A 23,572-nucleotide genomic window follows, 5' to 3' on the forward strand; every position below is an offset into this window, starting at 1 on the left:
TCGTTCATTATAGCTATGTACCATTCCGCTTTCGGAGAAAGACATTTTTCGACCTTCGATGGAAGATATTCAGTGCCAAGATTATGTCGTCAAGGTGATTACCGACGGATGGGCAGAAAACCCAGCAGAACGACCAGAGATCACCGATGTCGCAGTTCGTCTGAAGCGCATGCGTCAGGGAATGAAAACAAATATTGTTGACAATATGGTGGCTATGCTGGAAAAGTACGCTAGCAATCTCGAAGACCTTGTGTCTCAACGGACCCGGCTCCTTGAAGAGGAAAAAAAGAAAACAGAGAATCTACTTCACCGAATGCTGCCGGAAACAGTTGCAGCCCAGTTGGTGCGCGGAGAATACGTCGTCCCAGAAAGTTTTGATGCGGTCACAATCTATTTCAGTGACATCGTTGGCTTTACTGAACTGTCCTCGTCCTCTACGCCGATGGAAGTGGTAAATATGCTCAATGATCTGTATACGCTATTTGACTCCATCATCCGCAATTACAAGGTGTACAAGGTTGAGACTATCGGCGACGCCTACATGGTAGTGTCTGGCCTGCCGGAGCGAAACGGAGATCAGCATGCTAGTGAAATATCCCTCATGGCGCTTGAACTACTCGATGCGGTTAAGACGTTTCGTATCCGTCATCGACCAAGTCAGCGGCTCAAACTTCGTATTGGACTTCATACTGGTACGTCGAACAGTGCTAATTCAGAAATTCTTATTACTTGTGCAATAAATAAATAGATGTTCTTTATTAACGTCTGTAGACTTTAATCTTTAACATATATATTTCTATAGATTCCAGAAGAACCTAGACGTTTTTCGTAGACTTAGTATAGCCATGAGAGAAAGATATTGGTGTATAGGGTAAGAAGAATGTATAGCTACGGCCCATGGAGTGTTTTACTGTAATAGCTAAACTTCGCTCTCTCTCTCTCTCTCTCTCTCTCTCTCTCTCTCTCTGTATAAAGTACCGGAGAAAAGGAGAGAGAGAGCTTTCTGGCTGGAATATTTTGTCTTTTCCAAAAGACCTTGCAGGTACAAAGGTGTGTATTTTTTTGCATAGATTATTTGGCTGTCGTGAAACGACTAATTTACTGTCAAACTAAAATGTGCATGTGTTTTCTTGTACTTTCTACGTCTTGCATTATGAGAGAGAGAGAGAGAGAGAGAGAGAGAGAATATAAAGTCGTAACATGAAAAAGTGATTTCATTATTTGATGTCAAAATCTGTGGAAAATTACCGTAGTCAAAGAGATTGCTTTCAGTTTGAGTGGACCTTCGAACGTTTTGAGTATGGTTTTCCCCAAGGAAAATTTAGCACAATTCACTGGTTCATTCAGCGTGTATACATTAAAGCGAAACACTTGCTCTATCCTTAATGTATACACCTTCATTAAATTTTCACTACGAACTGGATTTTTTTGTTATTTCGCAACAACCACTAAGAATTCTCCTTTATTGGACGGAGTCTCTCTAGAAAATCTTTTATGAAGACGCTGTTTACGATCAGTTAGCGTACAGACACCTTAGCTCCTGTTCCATAACAGCGCTGTTAAATTCTGTCGTGTTTGTTTGTTTGTTAAGGTCGTTCATTTCTATTATTCTGTGTAAATGATTTGCCATTGAACCCATACTAGTACTATATTTCATACCTGAATTTATTTATGATAGATGTGCTCGAGAAAATTATTCATTTAAATTTGCAATACTCCTTATATCAGTTTTCTACCTAAAGGCTGATCTCGACCGAGTCTTTCACTTTCAAAAGTGCTTCTATCGTTACAACAGACCGCAATTAGCAGTGGCCAGATTAAAATGACAGAAAATAATACAAGAAAGCATACACCGTTGTAGAAATGTATGATGCTCAATTTTTTTTTTGACTGCGAGGAGGAGGCTATTTGTTTCTTTTAATTTTAACGTGTAATGTAATCTTCACTTGGTACATTTAAAGCTTTTTAATAATTGAATTGCTCTTTATCCAAGGTTTGTCGCATTTTCATTTGTAGATATAGATTGGTTATCGCGTTAGAGAAGGTAAGTTTTATGCATACCCACAGGGCCGCCAGTGCAAAACGTAGTTTTTATCGACGATTATTTTAGCAACCTCGGAAAAACTCTGAAAGTATTTCAATGTACGTGCGTCTTTAAGTTTTTAAATACAAGCGACCAGTGCAAATAATATTTCTCGAGAAATAAGCAAAATACTCTTAGAAAACCATTCCTCATTGTAGGTAAGATCAAATTAGCAAAGATTTTTCAATGATGGAGACATTTATTAACATAAACGATTTCAAGTAATCTTTTCACAATATAAAGACTTTTAAAGATCAAGGTGAAGCATGCATATTAAGAACATTTTTCGAAAATATTAGAAAATATATATATATATATATATATATATTTTTTTTTTTTTTTTTAATGCTTCGCTTCCTTATTGAAATAGTCCGCTATATTTGCAAATTATTTTTATGCATTTGTTTGATACTATAAGTTGATTTTTATTATTAATTAATACTGAAAAGGTTACACTCGGTGAAAATTAAATGAAAAGTACCTCTATAAGCATCAAATTTTTACACACGCAACTCAAAATACTCTCACTTAATATTTTGCATCGACCGTCGCTTTCCTAGGCCCAGTAGTATCAGGAGTAGTTGGCCTCACAATGCCACGGTATTGTCTGTTTGGAGATACCGTGAATACCGCATCACGAATGGAATCCAATGGAGAAGCTTTGAGAATTCATGTAAGTTCTCAGACAAAAACTGTCTTGGATTCCATTGGAGGCTTCTTTGTCGAACGACGCGGAATGGTGAAAATGAAAGTGAGTCTGACGACACTTATAGGATGGAACTTTATTATATATTGATTACTGTAACACCCCTTCCACACTATTTTAAAGACACATATATATGTATATATATATATATATATGTATATATATACTTGTTCAATAAAAGAGTAACCCCAAAGATTCCAACTGATTCCTTGTAGGGCAAAGGCGAACAACTTACATACTGGCTAAAGGGTCACAAGAGTGGTCCATCACGCCGAAAAGAGCAGTCTTCTATACCGCTGACGCCCCTATTCAACGAACCGCAAGGGGAACAGACAGCAGGAACTCCCGGCAGAAGACAATCCCTTATACCCATCACAGATTCTGGGGATACATCTGTCTTGTCTACCCATCTACCTGCACCTCTGCTTCCGAATGGGGGAGCTAAATCTGCCAGGACCCATCCCAACAACTGCCTTATTCAGAAACGGTACTCCTTATCGCAATAAAGTGTATGGCTATTTAAAATAGGCGTTCTTTGAAGACACGTCGAGTGAAGCTTCTTTTAAAACGAATGACAATATTTTTTATGACGTACCATTTTACTATTGCCAATATTTTTTTCAGGCCATCACAAGTGAAGCTCCATCAATCTAAATTCATCAACACACCCCCGCTGTTTGCCGGCCTTCAGGCTGGTTTGATGTGCAAAGATCGGCGACCACCAACTGGCCCAAGCATTAGCGACGATTATTCGAATTCTTGTCTACTGGACAACGCGGATCCTGGACCCGTACTACCGCACGCTAATGAATATAACGAGACCGACGATGATAACGGAATTTCGTTCCATACCAAAAACAACCTTCTCAATTTTACGGATACGAACGTCGGTGTCGGGTCCTTCCGGGGCAATGGGTCACTAAGTAACGCAATCGCAGCACCGGATCATATGAATTCGACAAATATTGTCCTCACTAGGAGAAATGGTTAGCACCGAAAGAATGCTCAATACAAATACTTTCATAATCACAGATGTTATCTATAGGTGGTATGGAAAATCTTTTATTTTGACTAAGCCCAAACACAGTAGGTCCTACACTTGTGATCAGTTACACTTACCGCTACTGTTATTTGAATTTTTCCAATAAATATATATCCTCGTGTAAATTCGTCACGCACGCTTGCTTAAGGTGCATTACGGTGTCAGACACAAAAGAACATGATCACTGACAAATCTACTTTATCGAATAGCATATAGTGAAAACATCCGACCTTCAAACTCAATATAAATAACAGATAAGTATAAGCAGTATAAGTATGTACATCTAAATTGGATAAAATCATTGCTTTCGCTTTTTGAATTGGGCATATGTACGTTGAAGTGTGTATTAGGTAAAACAGACAAAAAATCAACCATAAATTTATAGGTACAAAGAGATAACACTGTTCCATGTTGAGGCAGATATCTTTGAAATAGCAAATCAAAAATGGAAAGAAATGCGAAGCGGTTAAAAACCATACATCAGACATGTTTATTATCTTATTTCTAATATAGATCCCGAAGTTTTTATCTCTAAAACTGAAGGTATCTAAATAATTATTTAATTTATAATTACCTGCTTTTAAGGAAATTTTCGTTCGAACAGCCGGAGAAAGACCACCCTCCGTATTTCAAACCTACTGTATCTATTATTCTTAGTTAGGATCGCTCTCGTTACCTGAATTAGTGAACATGTACGCATTGTGGAACAGCTCCCCGAAAATTTGAGCAACTATTTAATTAAACTTTTCTGTTTTTCTTTTGCTTTCCTTTGTGTATTGCTCTGTCGCTAATGGTTTTCATTTGCGTCCGCCTTTCGCTACTTCGTTCCTACCTACTCGTCTATTCCCACATTTACAATTCCTCTATCGAATCATAAACTTCCTCGAACTAACACGTTTTATCATTTCCAAATACCTCTCATCGAATCTATATGCACATTCAACTGTACGCATCAACCCTCACAACCTTAAATTCGCCAAACCCGTACATGGTCTGTGATAATGCTATATGCGTGAATCTAGAGTCCATTTGATGCACAGCTGACTAACTCATATCCCCTCTGTTAATCGGCCATACGTGGTTGGCATGGGGCGTTGGCTTATGTCCTGTTGGCCGGCACCCATCTCCCCAGGCGCCAAGCACCCGTCTTATCTGCTTGCGCTACCCGTAGACGAGAGCTCGAGGCCACTTCTTCAACAAAGGACACCGTCGCCGTGCGATTCTAGCGATGTTGTTAACTTGCAACGGTCCGCATGGCCAGACATCTCTCGACACGTTGGATCAAGTCCGGACTATCATCAACAGGACAGAAGGAAGGATAGTTTAGCTAAACGCTGGAGGTCCTTCGACGACGAGCTGGCGACGAAAAATCGCGACGGCACTGGAGCGGTCGAACAGGGTTTTCGTCCAAGAACAACAAGATTCAAAAAGGCTGTCAACGAGATACTTAACCTCAATAATAATTGTACCCATAGAGATAGGGAAAGCATCGTGTAGATATACAGCCGCTGCAAAGAGAAGAAGCAATTAGATACTGATGAACATATGCTAATTTTTAGAGCAGGTGTTAAAGTAGCAGGAAATGGGACAATTTTAAATTGTTGTCTTTCGCCAGCGCCCTCACTTCAGCACTTGGATAGCAGTTAGCAAATTAAAATGTGTAAATGATAACTTACAGGTGTAATCGTATATTTAGGCGTTACGAGTTCAGCGTTTAGTACCTTCATTAGGCGCACACTTAATGGCTGGCTTCGAACGAAGCGCGCCTACACCCGGATTCAGATTCGGTTTACGTGATGGCGTAACGGGTAGTGTATCTTCCTGCTAAACCTAAGAATGACGTGGTTGTCTGCGGTTGAATCGGGCGTAGATACACAGTTCGTTTCGTGCTGGGAACCAGCCGTATGTAACGCCTAACGGCGGCAACGGACCTAAAACTCAAAACGTTTAGTGTAATCGTACATCAACCGGCGTGTTACGCGGTTACATGACTCGTAACATATACTATAAATAGATATGTCAGGTGACTTCACGAGAGTATCTATCGGACACATGTGTGTTTCTAGCTAGAAAAACACATTGCTTACCATGTGATCAGTAATATGCCGTGTAATTTATAATCTTCTACCTTAGGGTAATGTTGCATTTATGTTTTATGGAATATAAGTTACCATTTATAGACGTGTATGGCAAAGTTGTAGCCTGAGGCTTCATACGTGGTTGATTCGCTTGCCTGGAGTGTGAACGACTTATCTTGATGTGTACATGAATCAGCTTTTCCTGTTTCATAATTGTCCCATGTTCTACTCTTTACAAGTAAAAACACGAATACTTCGACAGATATGATGAAACAAGAATACGACAGCATTATTTCAGCGTCGACTTCACTGATGATCTTCGTGATGGCATTAGCATTCGAAGTTATAACCAATATATATTCTTCTAATTTTTACGAATTGAATTTTGAGATAAATGTACGCTGATGAGCAAGCACGTCTTGCCTCCAGGTTTGGTTGTTTACACATGCAACGCTCTTTCACGCTCCGTACGTCTGCTTGCGCCATGAAATTCCTGTCGATCCGAGATGTTTTAGTAAGCGGAATACATTCTTCACACTGATGAGAAGGACGTTTTCGGCCTATTTTTAACAGATTACACGTGATCTGTCATTTGCCGAGCCTTCAAAGTTCAGCTCTTTTGCAGTCGTGCGTTCCCATTTATATGCTTTCGGAGCCCATGCGGAGGGCACGCAAGAAAACATGTGTTATTTGCTCGCAGCCTAATTTTTTTAGGCCGAGACCGTTTCGAAGAACATTTCTCCTACTTTTTTTGTTCTGACATTGTTTACGAATGGCCCTCTTCTTGGCGATTACAACAGAAGTGTTAGTTCCAGGGTAATCGTGTTCTTGACCGTTTCTTTATTTTCGTTTTAGCCGAAGCGATTAGAGCTAAGTGTGGCAATAAAATCTGCAAAATGTAGGTCTCCGAAATATTTACGCCAGTGCCAATATGATGCTGTATTTGACTGCGATATGTATGTCTTTAGCTAGGTTTTCCGGCTTGCTTCCGACTTCTTATTTCGACCACAACCTCTTGAAAGGATGCGCTGATATCTAACTCAAGAACAGTTGACTAAGAATCTGGTCGTACCTTTACAGGTTTTCACTATTTTTATTTCTGACCAAGAGTACTTACAGCAGCTTTGCGCAGACGCGTTTCAACAACATCGATAGTTTCTGCTACTTGTGCGCACTTAACTATAGTAGTGGTTATCGATGTTCCGTGCGATAAGAGTTCATAGGTTCCCACGGAACTCTGACCAACAAGATTTTAACCTCCACTGTAGTACGCAAGTACGCTGTTTAATAACAGTTTTTCTGAATTGTCGCTAAGTATCATCACTATTCAAAGAATACATTAATTAACTAGCATTTGAATGTTTAAGCGTTCGAAAAACACCAGAGACTGTTCATAGTGAATCACCTATTAGTTTACTATATTATGAACATCAAACGTATATAGCAGCGTACAACAAGTGTACATTAGGCGCACAGGGAGGTTTAGAAAAATGTAGGGCTTGATAAATTCCTGCTTTGCTACGACTCGCTATTTCAAGTACAACTTATCTCCACATTGAGCATTTTTCTTGTCAAAATATTAAATATTCATAATAGGCCTTTGCATCAGTTCATGCAGAGTAATCTATGGCTTCAAACAGGCGAACCTATTACAAGCGTTCTCTATATGAAACGTACGAACAGCTGGCCTCCCTATGGCGCTATCTACAACATGCGGGAGTAAGAAACATATCACAGTTTATCTACAGTAAGCACCTGATTTTTTTTTTTTTTTTGTAAATGAAAGGCACAGTTCTCTTTGTGAACGCATACTAATATATACATATATTGCAACAAGTGATTCATATCAGAGTAATTAGCGATTGTTAAATCATTTCAGAGTATATTTTAAACTTGAACTATATCAGCGGGGCACCGAATGCGTGTACATCAATTACTGTACCAGAATGATAAGTAAAATAGTAGATGGTGATACTGATGAGTGAATATATTGGTGAATTTTACGTGACGTATGATGATTGGTCCTGCGTAAAGATACGAGTGACTCGCAGAAATTTTTAGGACGCAACACATAGCCGTCACCATTTATCCGCTAGGATAAGGAAATTTTCGCGTATGATGATTGTTCTAGTTGTATAAATATATTTATATATAGATGTAAAAATGTGTTATATGGACTATTTATATGAAATTAACACGGCGGGTATAGCAGAGTAAAAGTTGAACAATAAATGTTGTATATTTCCTCACTTGCCAGTTGTTTATTTCACATTAAGGCGTGACATACTCTTGCTGTGGTGGTGGTAAAATTATTTTTTCTAAAACAATTCTTGAAATCTTGTGGGGCTGGAATAAGATAGTATTGACTCCCGTAAGAAAAGTAAGTTACTGAACGAAAATGAATCAGAAATGCATGAGCGAACAAAAATGGCCGCAAGCCGAACCTCAACTGTAGGAAGCTTCATTTGGCGACGGAGGTTGTTTTAATCACAACGAAAACTCGGCCAGAGAGAATGATTAAAAGTATTATAGAAAAAGTACCAAAGGCTGTTGTGTACTTACATCTTATTTATCTTAAATGCATGAGATTATCGGTGAATAGCGGAAGGATCGTTGTTTTCGACGGTAATGCTGACTGTAGCACCACAACTTTTAAATTCATAAGAAATATCTAGGTTACTGATTGCCCAAGGGCAATAGAAATACATTTTCTACGAATAGTTCTTATTGCACAGGAAACAGGACACTGCTTCTGCAGATGCTCAAAAAGAACTTTCAACGCGATCTGCCTTCTAGTTTATATATTGTTGGATCATTGTGTACGTTTCACAGTTCGTGAATAAGCTACTTTGTTGCCACGTCAACAGCCGAGAGCGACTGCGGAAGGCGGACATCGACCTCACTAGTTCTGCATATTCGCAGCTTCCTTTTCTGAGTAGTGTTTATAAAAACTGTTATTTAAAGCAGGAGAAAATATGGCACTAAACGTGATTTTAAAGCATAAGGGGTATACTTGTGTTTGTTTCTATAGATCAATTCTATGTCGAAAATAGGTACATAATATAACGCTTTAACACGTTATGCAAGCGATGATACTTTGCTTGATCCCGTAACATTCTTTTGCTGTACGATATAAATCACACTTGAAATTCCAAACTGGATAACTTCAGTGCAGTATGTTTTTGATTGGAACTTAGTCGGATATAGATGACCAGTAATCAAACTCCCAGGATACCGATTTTGTTTACACCTCGTTAGACAATTATAGAATTCACTAATAAGTATTTTACCGCTGAGCAGAATTATTTATAATTCTACTTCGTTCCATGTATACGAATCCGTAAGAGCGAAGATACATATGGCAAGTAAAGATTATCTGTTTTCTTATAACTTATCTACTGGAGATCACGTAGCTTCTGTCAAAGCAGTGCCAACATATGTTATAAACTGTCTTCACTTTAGAGCAAAATGAATCGGCTCGTGTTCTTTTTACGCGCCGCCTCTTATCGATCCAACGTTGAGCACTCTGAAGCGATCTCGGCCAACTTCTTCTTCCATTTTATCATATATCCCATCAACAGTTTTTTTTGGACTTTTCACATGGAAGTGGCGTCGGTAACTAGGAGTCTGAAAACTAACCGCAGATCTTTGATAAGCGAGGTGGTTGGCGAGCAGATAAATAAGTCGGTTTGTTGTCATACGGCAATGACCTAGTAAACGTTTCAGCTAAGTGTTCTGCAAGTTAGCTTTCTTTTTGTTTTTGGAGTCATCTAGACTAACATCTCTCCGTCAAGTAGGGTCAGCTTGAGCCGGCCAACTGAAATCCGCTGAAAAACGCCATTGAGCCAGGGGTTAGACTTAGAATGTTTTTAAGGGGTGCTCATTGCGAAGTCCGTTTGAGCCGGCTGCCTAATTGGCTTTCGAAGCTACCATTGAAGCCTTTCGAAGCTTGCATTGAAACTGCCGTCCAAGTAGATGATACTCAATCGCGCTCTGTGCGTCTTTCATAATCACCGTGGTGGTCAGTGATCGAATTGCGCGAGGTGCCGCATCAAACGTCGGACATGCGGTGAAGCTGCGCTGTATTATCCATAGCTCATTTTTCTCTGCAGCGCATCTGCAGGTACTTTTTCCGTTGTAAAGCATTCGTTCGGCAGCTGATGCGTTCGGATACGGCAGGCTAGGGTACGCTGCGGGGTACCTCTACTCAAGACCTCAAGCCATTCAAACTATAGGTTAGGTTAGGTTTAGATGACAGTACTGTTCTAACCGGAGCCTGTGCTTTTTCCGACGCTGACGATTAATCAGGTGGCGTACTAGAACTCCGCTACCGACTGTCCGGGCATAAAGCCCTCTGGGTTGCCAGAGTGATTGCAATAGAAATGTACCGTCTTCATGTCGTAAGGTTGTATAGACTACAACAACAACGAATAATAGCTCTAGGCGTTAAGAAATTGACTTTATTGTGATGCTTTTTGAGTGTATTAAATACAAGTATACAAGTAAATATAATGTAATAGATATAGTGATTAAACGTGAATGATTGCATTGTGGCGACGTACTTGTCATAGAACAGATAGAAAAAAGGATTCGGCTTTAATCTATACTTTATTAAAGCATTACCTTGAAAGTACCGCGGATGTGTTCCGCCATCTGTATTTCGATACATGTTTTGTGTGATAATATTAGCGAGGTGAGCAAGTTAGCGGCTCCGTATATGAAAAACACACACTAAATTTATACGAGCGGTTAAGCGGTAACAGTGTTTTTACATATGAATAGTGAAAAAGAATTGAATTCACAGATAGATAAACAAAAAAAAATCGTATCTTGCTTTCCTCGCGCCTACTGACCGATTAGATTAGACTGAGGTTAGGACAGAAAAAGAGAAACAAATGTACTATCAGGTTGTTACAAATTTCCTGTCGGGGCTTTTATTCTCCGAACTCCTGTCCTCTGCAATTTGTTATATCTAAAAACAACACTATTATGAGATCTCAGTTTGCTTTTGCCAATCGCAAACTGATGTACAGCACACGTTTTTGAAAACAATTTCTGAAAATACTGCTGTGCATCATACGTACCAACTAGGTGACTTTAAAAAGTCTCTCAAGTTAGATTTTGAGGGGAGGCGAAGGGGGGACACACCAGAAACCTTTGACTGTATCAAAGTGTTGGTAGCCCATTTGAGAGTTGTTCGAGAATGTAAACGCAACCCATAAACAGTCATGTGCATTGAGCTCAGCTGCTTCCGCGACCTAGCTTCTAGCTCAGTTATCCCAAGTATCTGTAATGACCATTAAACAGAGCCACATTAAGTGTGGCAGCTGATTGCGCTGATTCGGCTTAACTCATACATGCATTTACGTTAATTACTTATCTAATGGACGCAATTACTTACACAATAATAGGTATAGTTTAACCCAAGAGTGCTAAGATGGCAGACAATAGCAGGATGCCGCGATACAGGAGCTAGCCACTACTATAGTCTACTGTGCACCCTAAAATATTGTATGTAACGGTTCTATGACAATTATGCCACGATGTTCCTATAAATAGGCTATTAAATAGGAACTTTCGGAGAAGCAATCGATGCAAGCTTTATCGGAATATTTTTCAATCTAATAGTCCTCATCAGATTAGATGAAAAAGAAGGGGACTCTTACTTTTGGTCGAATAGTTCCTAATGTTTGAGCTGTTAGCAGTATACGTGTGTTGATGCTGGTTGCGAATCGGATTTTGGAATTCTTCAGTAGGAGGGTGTGGTGGGCCACGATATATTTGGGAAGGATTAGTGTAAAAATCTATTTCAATATCCATTGGATCCTGCTCGGCTGACTGACGAGTATCCTGAGCACCACAAGGCGTAGGTTTCTCTCCGCCCACGCTCGGAATTTTTCCATATGTATATGTTTTGCTATGAGAGATGCGAGACAGAATTTCGCTCGCATACCGTGCTGCAAAGAAGAAGATACCGTTCATTACGAAAAGCTCTAAAGTTTCTTTTTTTGATATTTTTGATTTGGACATAGCAATTTTCAATAAACCAAACCTTTAGATACCGCTATTTATTAATCTCAAAACTAAGTTTATAATAACAAATAATTTTGGGTGGAGCAATTTACAAAACAAGCTAGGTTCTTTGTCTGATTTCCTGCCACTAAATGTACTTACAAGCCACATCGTGTCGGCAGATCATTAGTTCGTTTAGCAGGCCTGTGGCCCCGTCGGCGTCAATTTGATGAGCCCCTTCTCTGTCCGACGCAAACTCACAGAGGAAGCTTGCAGCAACCCGCTGTATACTTTCTATGTCCGAATAGAGAAGTTGCACAAACACAGGAGTAACACGCATAGAGCGTAGCATAGGACGGTTTCTGGGCTCTTTTACGAAAAGGAGCAGGGTTCCACTAACCGCCTCGACAATATCAGCCATAGTGACGCCGTCCCACTGAGGTACGGATCCCCCATTTACGCGACTTGCCGTCATATCCTCGAAGGCCTTGCGCAAGATACTGATAAGGCGTTCGATAGTACCATTTTTCTGCAAATCGCCATGATTATCGCTATATGAAGCGAGATTGCGTATGAATCCGATGGCGGCCTTCACGACTGCCCACGTATAAGGTGGATGCAGCAACTTGATAAACAGACCATAAGATCCACGAACTACTTTCTGAGCGAGTTCAGCCTCGGGATGGCGGCATGTTAGGTGGCGCAGAGCACAAACAGCAGGCTCAATGATCTCTTGACGATCGTTAGCATTCATCACTGCATTTACTAGCGCTTGGCACCCTCTCATGCCGTAGACAAGTGACTTGTTTCTCTGATTGTTGCACGTGAGGTTTGACAAAATGCCGGCAGCGCATGTTACCACGTCCTTTTTAGGTGAGCCGAGTAACTCGATAAGATTTTGAAGTAACTCTTCCACATTATCCTGCACATTGTTCCATAGTAAATCACACAATCAATAGACATCAACATCAGATATAACGGGACTACTTGTATTAGTATAAAGTAAATATGATAATTAAGGAAATGCTCACCTAGACAATAAAGATGGACAATTCTATTTTATGAGGCAAACGTACTTGTCAATCGATTGCTTTGGTTATCAGACGGTGTTCTTCTCTATCTTTACCTATGACAACACAGGCAAATTACACAGGTATACCTAGGAATTATAAAACGGTAAGGCCATAGGCACACGTAGTGTGTGTGCATAATTGGCGATCTATACCTGACGAAGCAGTGCGTCGGAAAGGTTACGGATAGTCCACAGGCAATTCAATACAATTTGTTGAGAAGCATGTTTTAAATGCTTAGATAACGCTTGCACACCGTTGGCGTCAATGATGGCCGGCTTGTTTGACGAACACACGGACAACACCTATAATGTCGTTCATTTGTCGTTCATTGACAAAAACGTGATTATTATTTAATGAAACCTTTGCATCATTCCACAACATTTTATCATGATGAACGTGTGACGACTCCATGTTGAGCTAATTAAATACGTTCTTATGCCTTTTATGTTTATCTTTGTTGACCGTTCTACAGACTGATATTTATTTTCGAAATCAGTTACATCGGAATACTGCTCGAACTTAATTCTCTCCAATTATTTTAAGAAGCTTCAAAAAGACTGTGTTTAAACATAGCCCAAAATCCGCACCTTTAGCACTCGAGTAGTAGTTAACAGTAACTTATCGTAGTTATAACGTTCTAATATTCTTATAAGAGCAGTGGGTCCTCCAGACGCTAAGATCGTCAACTTGGCCTCCTGATTACCATAGGCGAGTATTTGTAGACAGTCCGTCACAACCGCGAGGAACTTCACGTTGGTTCTTTGCAGCAAACATACAAGCTGTTGGAGTCCTCCAGCTTGCTGGACAACCTCCTTACTGCCGTCTTGGTGAAGAAGTAAATTGTGAAGAGCGGTAATAGCATAGAAAAGCACGGTTTCTACAGGGGACGCTAGCAATCTGACAAGAGCAGGAATGCCGCCAGATGTGAAAATGGCAGATAAGCCTTGTCGATGCTGTGAAAGATTTTGCAATGTTCCCGTAGTAAAGCGCATCGTATCTGGATCATTTGAAGAGATCATGACATTTATAAGGGATCTCATCATCTGGTTGGAGTTCTGAATAGCATGACGGTAGCCTTCTTGTTTCGATAGCTGGTAGACAACGGCTGCTGCTTGCGAAACCACAACATGGTCTTCATCATTCAGTAGATTTGCTAGATGCGGAACCGATTTGGCAATGTCGGCATCGCCTTGGTAATCTTTTAGATTATCGACAGCGTTACGCGACACTCGCCATGATTCGGGTAACCTCTGCGCCACCGTAGATTCGTTTGGATTGAACTGGCTAGTAAGCGTAGAGTTGAAGGGCGCTGGGAAATTAGGCGTGCGGTTACCTTGTACAATTTGTTGATTTTGAGAAGCAATTCTTTCTTCAACTGTATTATTGGTTTGCTCGACAGTACCGGAGGTTACTCCATAACCATTGCAGAAGTCTCCTGTTGAACTTTGGCTATCCCAATCGCAAAACATTTCGTCATCAGCGCCAGTTCCTACAGTAGATACAGGTCCGGCACTCTGAATACCAGAGTCTGTTCCCGAGCCGATATTTCCATGATCTAGATAAGAATTCTGCTGCCATAAAGCCGTTTGCTGGTCTCGTGGTACTTCCGACTGGGGCATTTCGTTCGACTTTTCAAGGAAAACTGAAAATGCAATAGAACAACGTAAAATTTTACAAATGACGTTCGAAATACTTCTCCTATGGAGATATAGAAACCGTTCTTTTGGTTTCGGGTCAACATTAGGTGTTACCCATTTACGTTTATTATCAAGACGGGTAGTTCTCTGGTAACAAATATAAAACTAAATGAAATCCTAAGTTGTAAGTTCTGATTAAACAAGTTTTACGGGGTAACAACCTAATCAAAACGAATAAGTACGGCAATTTATGTATACCCTGATGATTACGAAAGTTGTGTGACACAAACTGTGACGAAAATGTTGTAGATCTTGCCTTCTGTACTCGAATATTATTTTTGCAAACACGTGCTCCACTTACAACTGCTTGCCTGCGAAGGAACCTCCATATGTCGGGCGCTTTCCACCAGTATAGAGCCTTGAGAGGAGTGCAGCTTATCGGAGGCCATCTCTTCGTCCCTTAGATGTGAGCTATGCTAGGAGAAGCTGTGAAGCCTACAACCTATTAAACAACGGGCTGTTCGACAAAAGTATGGATTTAACCTGTGAAACATGTGAACTTATTTCGTTACTCTAAGAAAACATTTAGCTTAAGTAAAAATGCAATAAATTGGCAACTCTAATTTTAATAAGTTAAACGAATCACGATTTCTCTGCAGCCTACTTTTATGTGTCCAATAACCTAAGCAAAAAGTGATTTGGAATACTTTGAAAGCGAGCAAAGCAGTTGACGATACAAAATGTTTAGATATCACTGTGTCACATATGTATTGAATCGCAAATCTGATTGGATCACAATGAACTCATATTCGGGCGTCCAAAACTATCTAAGAACCTCTATTATAAATGCTTACGGGACGTTTATAGCCATTTTATTATGTATTTTTGCACAGAGATCGTTAGAAAAATCGCCAACCAGTGCGTATTAAAGATTTCGGTAACAGAGAAGCACAGGTTATTAATACTAATCGCTCAAAAATTCTCAATAGCCTATTATCGCTTAGCATATCTAGGGCTAGTGCGACCGCTTCGACAGCCTTTGCACTCAAGGCTCCAAAGATCGGGCTACAGTTAGGCTGTTTATTAACGTCTGAACATAATTACATAACTGAAGATTTTAAGGTCAAAAAGTTAGTTGGTTCACCCGACAAACGCAGATTCACACAAATCCTCAACCAATTTGACATGTTTGTAGGAAACGAACAGTGGCTTAAACTCTATTCTTTTATACCAATCGGAGACTGTTCATGCTACCTTTCTAATAAAAGTACATTTCATAAGATTCCATAATTTTTCCCTGTACGCCCTGTAAATATTAATGACGGAAATTCTCGGTTAGTTTCAGATTTCCAAATGCAAGCTTATTGCACATTTCTAGATTTGAAATACAATGAATATTTACACGCTGATATACCAAAATGTTTCACTCAACAGTCTTGTTACCTGATTTTGTGGCTTTTAAAATCCACCAAGCATTATGTTTCCTTAACACATCAGCATAAAGAATGTTCACGTTGCATAGCCAAACTTGTAAATTGTGACAAGACACTAGTATTTATTGTTTTCACATAGGCTCACCGACTTTACTCCGAATCTTTCTTACGGCTTTGTCAGTAATCAAAGCAGTGCAACTAATAGTTAAAAAGTTGAGCAGGATATGCGAATAGAAAAATCTATATTACGGTTCTGCTTGTAGCCGAATACTCAGAAGTACCGAGGGAGTTGCTTTTGCATTTGTAACTACTTTAAAAGAAGTATACATTGCTACGAAAAAAAAAACATGGGTACTTGCACCTAGAAAAATATCAACTATTTACCAAAATAACGAGCTCCACACGCTGATGCAGTATCAACTTCTTTTTATCGGCAAGTATGTAGAGTACCTCAATCGACGCCTGCCCTTTCTTGAGGCACCTCTTCTGCTTCACCTGAACTGTCGGTAGAAATCAAGGGGTCAAATATTTAAAGTCGCGGGCTGCGTGAGGCGGATTGTACGAGGCCTATACTTCGAAATATTGTCATTTGCGGCGCCCAACCGATGCAGACGTGAAATGGATGTTTCGAAGCTATGCTTGCATGAGACACTTACAAAGATTTCGAACAGAAGTGCTGCCGGAGCTTCGCTTTTGCACTGAGTGAAGTTATGTTGGTGTCGTCGTTGTATATTATTACAAGTGCTTCAGTGCCTAGGAGTGCATTAATTATTAGAGACAAACTTACCTAACTGAAATGATTTTCTGCAAAGAAAGCTGAAAACAGTTTCGAATTCGGAACTCGAACAGAATTCGGTGTTATTCGATGTTGCACTACTGCAGCTCAGGCCGGTGGACGGGAACCTCTGGCTCGTTCTTGTGTTTACGTAGTAAATGAGAGGGACTTGTACCCCTGAGAGGGTGGTTAGCACTGTGGAATATTGAGCGAGATTTCTTACCGCGGATAATTCCGACTGGATATTAATAACACAGCGTTACTTTGGGGAGTGTACAAATAACAGTGAGTTTTATATGGAGACAGCAAACGTGCCAGATGAGTTGATCAACGAAAGTACATCGCACGTCATTTGTAGGGTTTACTGTGTGTAAAAGGAGAGCGGGAAAATACATGTATGTTAGGAAAACGTCAACCTCCGTTGTTCTTGTTTTTATGTGGTTTATGTGGTTTATTTGGGATTGTTCGAAAACGGGTATACAATAACAGGAAACAGTATAGTAGATATATAGTAGATATATATACTATATGTATATAATAAATAAATGCGTTGTGTTTTCTCGTATTTGAGAGAAAAATATTAGACATTTGTCACGGCAATCTGGTTTTATCAAAGCTGCAGAGTATCAGCTTTACCTTTGATCCATTTTAATTTGCATTGTACGTGGACCGTAAAAATATATAATAGATATTAGTGTCAATTTTGCTCTAACCTCACTATTCCCAATACGGTATCTTAACTACTTAAGGTAATATATGTAAACGTCTGTTGGCTACAGAGCCAAGTGAATGTCTTTTTTATAGTATAACTTCAAAATCTAGTTTTCTGCTTTTATTTACACTAGGCATCATTTTGTTGACGTTGTACCTTATTTCCTTGACTAATTGATTCGAATAAAATTTAGGAAAAGCAAGAGTATGTTCATCTCATTTTACGTAAATAACGACAGAGAATCTACATGCACCTCAGTCAGATTTGTAATACTGCGATCTGAGGTGCTGTTCAAGACACTAACTATTATTTGTACAAATATCAAGCAAATGATATCCTTCCATGACGTCTCTAACCTGTTTTGGATCTCTCTGCCCTGAACAGTTTTTCTATGACTTGTAAAATGACATACTTCTTTCGTAGTTACCCAAATAAAGAGCTTTATCTTACATTGAGCTCTTCTTTGCTACCTTTTATGTTCAAGTTACATCATCATAGTACCGAACTGAACTGAAAAGCACCTTTGTTTATACAAGGGAGTATATATATCACAATTATAAGAATTTATTTTATCACCATTGTATTTGTATTAAATTGTTTTTATTACATTATTAATGTTAGACAAGGCAGCTTAAATATGCAACGCAAGTGGTTCATCATCTTATTTGGTTCTTTATTGTTTCCGCAGCGTGACATACGGCACCCTGTTGACTCTCCTCCCACTAACTGATTTTTCCATGTAACTGACTTTCAGCTCCCGGTAGAGGAATGACTCGGCTTAAGCCTAGCAGGGCTGCTATAGAAAGCAACCACACCTGCTCACCGTCATCTTTGCGGCGGCGGGAGCTAAAGCTCAAAGACTCCGGTCTCTTTGACAACAAATTTAAGATGTTCATCGTGTTCAATATCTCACTACTAATATGTGTGCTAGGCTACGTATGGCACTTACACAAACTTCAAAGCGAGATAGTGACACCGTTGGATTCGCCTAAGATGGTCTCGAAGGCTGGCCTTGACGTTCCGAATAGATATTGGGGCACCTATCGTTCGCAGCTGTACTTCGGTATGAATCATACGCAATACGTTATTGTACTATTTAAAAAACTTATAATTTTAATTTAGTATAGCTTAATCGAGCTGAGCCGCCGTTGCCTGTCATAGTTAGCAGAGTAATACGTAGCATTTATAGTAAAAGAAATTCGAATTTAAAAATGCTTTCAAAAGCATGTTATGTTTAAGGTCAAAGTCTATATTTGAATGTAAGAGTATCGATGTTTGCGTTTGATGGACACCGTTTTATTGCAAAAGAGTCTTTAACTATTGATGGCATTGGGAATAAATATTCTAATCGTTTATATATATGTGTATATACCTGTGTAGGTTTATCTATAAATCTCAAACCAAACGCAGACATCGATATTCTTACATTCGGAAATATGTCCTGACTTAAAAGAGCCGCCGGAGAACAGATCTGGATTTCAGTTTCTAGTTTTTCTATTTTAAAATTTAGCTGTCTAAACCAGTGTCATATTTTTATTAATATTTAAACATTAAAATAACTAGAACTGCGGATCTGAATTGCAGGCATGAAAAATCGCCATCGTGATCCGGTGAACTTCGGACTCATGTGGTTTAACCAGAAACCTCGAGGAAATAACCTTAACATCCGCCATTGGTGCTCACAAAGAGATGGTTTGCAGAAGTACACGTGGCTGAGACACGATGGTGTTCATTTCGGTGAACAAGTCATCATTGATGGAGATTTGAACATTACCACATCGTTTGTAAAGCGACCAGGCGAGAAAGGTGGAGAGTGGACAGCGCGAATATCGGTAGAAAATATTTCGCCTGACCCGCCAAAACCACAAAAAAAGCCGGAGCCGATGTCTCTTTTCTTCTATGCCATGGCTGATTTTCGATCTCACAATCTCAGTCTGGATATCGTTGATAAAACACGCGTGGAAGCATTGACAGGAGGTTCGCCAGAGGTGGGTGATTGGCGGTTAAGATTTGATGGCGGCGGTTCTCAGCCCATAAAATACGGCTACCTCAGTACGGTGATACCCTCACCTGACGAAGTGGTAGATGTCATACAGAAAAATGTAAAAGCTACAAAACTTAAGGATTACCCTCTTAAGCTATTTTTTGTACAAGGATCAGTGTTCGCTCCTACAGACCCTGATGGAAAACCGAACTTTATTTCAAACCAGGTAACAGTCGTGCCGCCTTACACAATGGAAGTTATGTTTGAAAACGTGGCGAACGACCCTGAAAGGGATCTGGAGGAAGAGTTAAAAGGCGACGTCTTCAGCAAAGAGTTACATAGGTACCGACGTGATTTTGATGAACGGTTCGATAAAACGTTTCCATTGCAGACCAAATTTCAAATTGAGGAAATCAATGTCGCGAAAGCTGCGTTAAGCAACATGCTAGGCAGTATCGGGTATTTCTTTGGACAAAGCTTGGTGCGAGGACCAAATAATAGGGATACTGTGCCATACTGGCCCGCAGCGCTGTACACCGCAGTGCCCTCAAGATCATTTTTCCCCCGAGGTTTTCTCTGGGATGAAGGCTTCCACAATCTGCTAATATCGCGTTGGGACGCCGAAATATCGAAGGATATAATCGCTCATTGGCTGGACCTTATGAATACAAATGGCTGGATACCAAGGGAGCAGATCTTGGGAGATGAGGCTCGGGCCATGGTGCCAAACGAATTTATTGTTCAAAAGAGTACGAATGCAAATCCACCGACCATGTTCTTAGCCATACAAACGTTACTGGATATGATGAAACGAGGCGAAATCCCAGAAGATACCGGATTTATTAGTAGCGCTTACCCTCGCCTGAAAGCTATTTTTACTTATTTTCAACGCGAGCAACAGGGGCCTATTTCTAAATCATATCGTTGGAGGGGTCGAAATCCGGAAATCCGCACAGAACTCAATCCGAAAACATTGGCATCAGGCCTTGACGACTACCCCAGAGCTTCACATCCAACCGATAATGAAAGACATTTGGACCTTCGATGCTGGGTCGCACTAATGGCAGAAGTTCTCGCCGACATCGGCGAGCGGATTGGACTCCCGGAGGATAGTTACAAAGAATACAAAGAAATATTTGCGGCACTTAAAGACAATAACGATCTCAATAAACAGCATTGGTCGCCGAGCGGAAATCAGTATAGTGACTTTGGATTGCACACTGATGATGTGATGTTGGTGAGTCAGAGGCCTAAACCGGGGGAGCCGTCGCTTCCGATGCTAAGATACACCGCCAAAGCTCCCACTGAACGTTTTGTCGACCAATTCGGCTATGTCAGCCTTTTCCCACTAATCATGCGCTTGCTGGAGGTAGACTCCTCACAGCTCGGACAGATGTTATCTAGCTTAGACGATCCCACACTTTTGTGGACCGACTTTGGCCTTAGGTCCCTATCGAAAGACGGCAAGCTTTATAATGCCCGTAATACTGAGCACGATCCACCATATTGGCGAGGAAACATCTGGATTAATATGAATTTCCTCGTAGTCCGCGCACTGAAATATTATGCACAAATTGACGGGCCACATAGAAACGAAGCGCGAAGACTTCACAATGAACTTCAACAAAACATTGTTAGGAACGTAATTCGACAATACCATAAAAGCGGATATTTGTGGGAGAACTATAAGGACGAAACGGGCAAAGGATCAGGAAGCCATCCGTTCACTGGCTGGACTTCTCTTGTGGTACTTCTTATGAGTGACCAGTATTAATGGTATAATTAATTAAATAAATTATAATTAATTAATTATTAAGTATAATTAATTAGTACAAAAGCAGGCGCGGCTGTCTAAATTAATGGAAATTAATAATGTTATGACAAAGATTCTCTTTTTATATATCAAAGCGGTATATCGTTTCGTCATTTTATATGACTTGCGCATTGCTATAATACCAAAAATGCAATTTACGAGTAAAACAGGTTCGAAATAGAATTTGCTTGGAAGTAAATCTGCGAGAGACACTTAGCACTGACAGCTATGCTTAAATGGCATTTTGCGCTTTTACAACCTACAATTAACCCCTGTCATAAGGTGATTGGGAGGCTAAGAATCTTAGCGTTAGCTTGAAGCTATACAGACGCGGGCTAAGCACTTAATGCTGAAAAACAAATTTCCAAACGTTGAGCTGACGCGACTCTGAGACGGATTTGAATGAGCACTGACACTGCTCTTGTAAAGTCCGAGTCTAGTAAACGGGTAAGTATTAGTGCTGGTACGGACTATTTAAAGAGGATGGGATTTATATTAAAGCAAAAGCAGTGAACGACTGCACAACAAGAGAAAATATTAGAGTTTCATGCAACGTGTGCCAATCGAGATTTGCTCAACTAGTGTTGTCTCAAATAAAGATAATATTATTTAACTGGTGAAACGGGCAGAATGGGTTATGTGTTTTTGAAATATGTAATAATATGAATCTCTATATTTGCAGCTTTGTCTACGAAGTTGGCTTATATGCGAAATCGAAAGAAAAATTTCTACACGTCTTACAGAGGTGCGCGCTATACCTATATTTGTCGTGCAATTAATTTTTTATTAGCATAATTAACTAGCTCAGCTATCAAAAAATATTGAAGGCAAGACTTTATTCAATCACCATAATAGACGTGCTGTCTTTACACATTATTTCAATCTTTTGTTAGGCGGGTTTTAATAAATATGTTTTGTACTTTACTGTGTTGTGTTTAATTGATAATTATATTATATATGCCACAATTATGATGCATTAGAATTTCCTCCACCAAAACTAGAGAATAAGGCCGGTGGCGGAAATGCTATATGCATGTTAAAGTACCCTAATACACAATAGTTATAGCTTTTAGTAAAAAAATTCTGGTTCGAAACGAGGTATCTGTTTCTAATTATTTATTTCAAATAGCAGACAATGTATTCTGATAGAATTATAAAACCATGTAAGAACTATATTTTATAGGTAAACACGGTAATACGGCATTTCAGTTATTTCTATAGAGGTACGACGTTGCCTTGACTCTTTAAGGCAAGATCTACTCAGTCGCATGGATTAGTATCGAATTGTAAGTTAAAAGTTAATCTTGCTGTTCACTTATCTTATTCTGACATAATTCTAATTTAGTTATCGCTCCGAACATATCCGTGCGGTCTTATAATCAATACTCGTTTGAAATAAAAGAGGCAATATAACTAGGTATTTAATATAAAGAATGTTGAAACTAATGCTAGTGCTATTACTTACGAAAATCTCGATAGCGTCAGTCGAGTCTGCAGACTCGAACCAGAGATTGATAACATTCCATCTTGCTAGATTGGCTGGCGTCTAAAAACTCTAATATAAGCGCTCAGTTTACTAACGCCTTATACACATTTTCCTTTGTAGTGAACAAATAACGTCTAGCTCACATAAATATCTTGCATTCATCTTTATTTTGTGTGTACCTATTTAACAAGACATCTTAACTAAAAATTAACTTGAATTTTAAAACAGCACTGCAACTAAATACGTGACAAATAACGGGCAATTTATTTTTAGATGGTACATATAAGGTATTTTTTAGAAACACCTAATTTGGTTTCATAAAAATAGTAACAGCTTAGGTCTGTTACAAGGTAACGAAACTTATATATATATATATATATATAAGCATGTCTATGATAGAGAAAAATAATTTTACTATTACTATAAGCGGCACAAAGGGGTACACAGCGTCACATAGATTATTCTTATGCGCAATAGCAACAGTTATCATAAACGCTGGGTACATGAGGTTATGGAAAATGGTCCCATAGTTCTCTGCGATTCACGCGGTACACTATTCCTAAGTTCGCAATAATTGCGATCACATAAGGAATATCTAGGTTAGATTAGGGTACTCATTTGGGCTCCCTCTCTTGACAGAGATTGCCGTGGAAATTGACCATTTAATTAAATTATTTGTGCTAAAACATGACGTCTAAAAGCCTTATAGAAGAACTGTCGGCGTCATATCGATTTCGC

At 39.5% G+C, this 23,572-nt stretch overlaps 3 protein-coding genes across 19 annotated transcripts in view; 2 read left to right on the forward strand and 1 right to left on the reverse strand.

Moving 5' to 3' along the window:
- LOC111252055 (receptor-type guanylate cyclase Gyc76C-like) overlaps positions 1–8,158 on the forward strand; it is a 70,612-nt gene extending 62,454 nt beyond the window's left edge. For 9 of the 11 annotated variants that reach the window (XM_086991504.1, XM_022809410.2, XM_086991506.1 and 6 more), the window contains 5 exons: positions 14–692; positions 2,644–2,834; positions 3,005–3,276; positions 3,414–3,775; positions 4,964–8,158. In XM_086991504.1, the coding sequence (XP_086847630.1) occupies positions 14–692; positions 2,644–2,834; positions 3,005–3,276; positions 3,414–3,775; positions 4,964–5,328 (1,869 nt within the window). In that variant the 3' untranslated portion in view covers positions 5,329–8,158. Of the gene's footprint in view, positions 1–13; positions 693–2,643; positions 2,835–3,004; positions 3,277–3,413; positions 3,776–4,416; positions 4,597–4,853 lie in introns of those variants that run through there. The other 2 variants (XM_086991507.1, XM_086991508.1) reach the window with 2 other exon arrangements.
- LOC111251353 (armadillo segment polarity protein-like) lies at positions 4,298–16,990 on the reverse strand. Of its 5 annotated transcripts, XR_015329328.1 has the most exons (9): positions 16,852–16,990; positions 16,449–16,564; positions 14,993–15,174; positions 13,582–14,636; positions 13,147–13,296; positions 12,084–12,843; positions 11,576–11,866; positions 10,994–11,196; positions 4,298–5,762 (listed from the first exon to the last, which is right to left on the reverse strand). XR_015329328.1 is itself a non-coding variant. In XM_022807852.2 (8 exons), exons 3-8 carry the CDS (start codon positions 15,078–15,080, stop codon positions 11,180–11,182), a joined length of 2,361 nt encoding a protein of 786 aa, XP_022663587.1. In that variant the 5' UTR covers positions 15,081–15,148; positions 16,449–16,564; positions 16,852–16,990; the 3' UTR covers positions 10,348–11,179. The 5 variants fall into 5 exon arrangements, 4 of the variants coding, with proteins under 4 accessions (XP_022663587.1, XP_022663584.1, XP_086847636.1 ...); XM_022807852.2 differs by lacking the exon at positions 4,298–5,762 and having other exon boundaries at positions 10,348–11,196; positions 14,993–15,148; XM_022807849.2 differs by lacking the exon at positions 4,298–5,762 and having other exon boundaries at positions 10,348–11,196.
- GCS1 (mannosyl-oligosaccharide glucosidase) lies at positions 16,983–22,272 on the forward strand. Of its 3 annotated transcripts, none has more exons than XM_022807847.2 (3): positions 16,983–17,124; positions 18,306–18,614; positions 19,136–22,272. In XM_022807847.2, exons 2-3 carry the CDS (start codon positions 18,320–18,322, stop codon positions 21,307–21,309), a joined length of 2,469 nt encoding a protein of 822 aa, XP_022663582.1. In that variant the 5' UTR covers positions 16,983–17,124; positions 18,306–18,319; the 3' UTR covers positions 21,310–22,272. The 3 variants fall into 3 exon arrangements, with proteins under 3 accessions (XP_022663582.1, XP_022663583.1, XP_086847635.1); XM_022807848.2 differs by having other exon boundaries at positions 17,093–17,234; XM_086991509.1 differs by lacking the exon at positions 16,983–17,124 and adding an exon at positions 17,269–17,314.
- The last annotated feature ends 1,300 nt before the right edge of the window (positions 22,273–23,572 follow it).

Source organism: Varroa destructor, unplaced genomic scaffold (genome assembly GCF_002443255.2).
Source record: "Varroa destructor unplaced genomic scaffold, Vdes_3.0 BEIS01000005.1, whole genome shotgun sequence".
Classification (NCBI taxonomy): domain Eukaryota; kingdom Metazoa; phylum Arthropoda; class Arachnida; order Mesostigmata; family Varroidae; genus Varroa; species Varroa destructor.

What these genes read in the sequence shown, in the direction of transcription:
- LOC111251353 (XM_086991510.1), bottom strand. Translation starts at nt 15,080, where the DNA reads ATGGCCTCCGATAAGCTGCACTCCTCTCAAGGCTCTATACTGGTGGAA. An exon ending in TCCTTCGCAGGCAAGCAGTT is followed by an intron (nt 14,637 to 14,992) that starts GTAAGTGGAGCA and finishes TTGCATTTTCAG; the next exon opens with TTTTCCTTGAAAAGTCGAAC. An exon ending in CCGACGCACTGCTTCGTCAG is followed by an intron (nt 12,844 to 13,146) that starts GTATAGATCGCC and finishes AACAATGTGCAG; the next exon opens with GATAATGTGGAAGAGTTACT.
- GCS1 (XM_086991509.1), top strand. Translation starts at nt 17,275, where the DNA reads ATGTGGTTTATGTGGTTTATTTGGGATTGTTCGAAAACGG. An exon ending in TTGGGATTGTTCGAAAACGG is followed by an intron (nt 17,315 to 18,305) that starts GTATACAATAAC and finishes ACTGACTTTCAG; the next exon opens with CTCCCGGTAGAGGAATGACT. An exon ending in TCGTTCGCAGCTGTACTTCG is followed by an intron (nt 18,615 to 19,135) that starts GTATGAATCATA and finishes TCTGAATTGCAG; the next exon opens with GCATGAAAAATCGCCATCGT.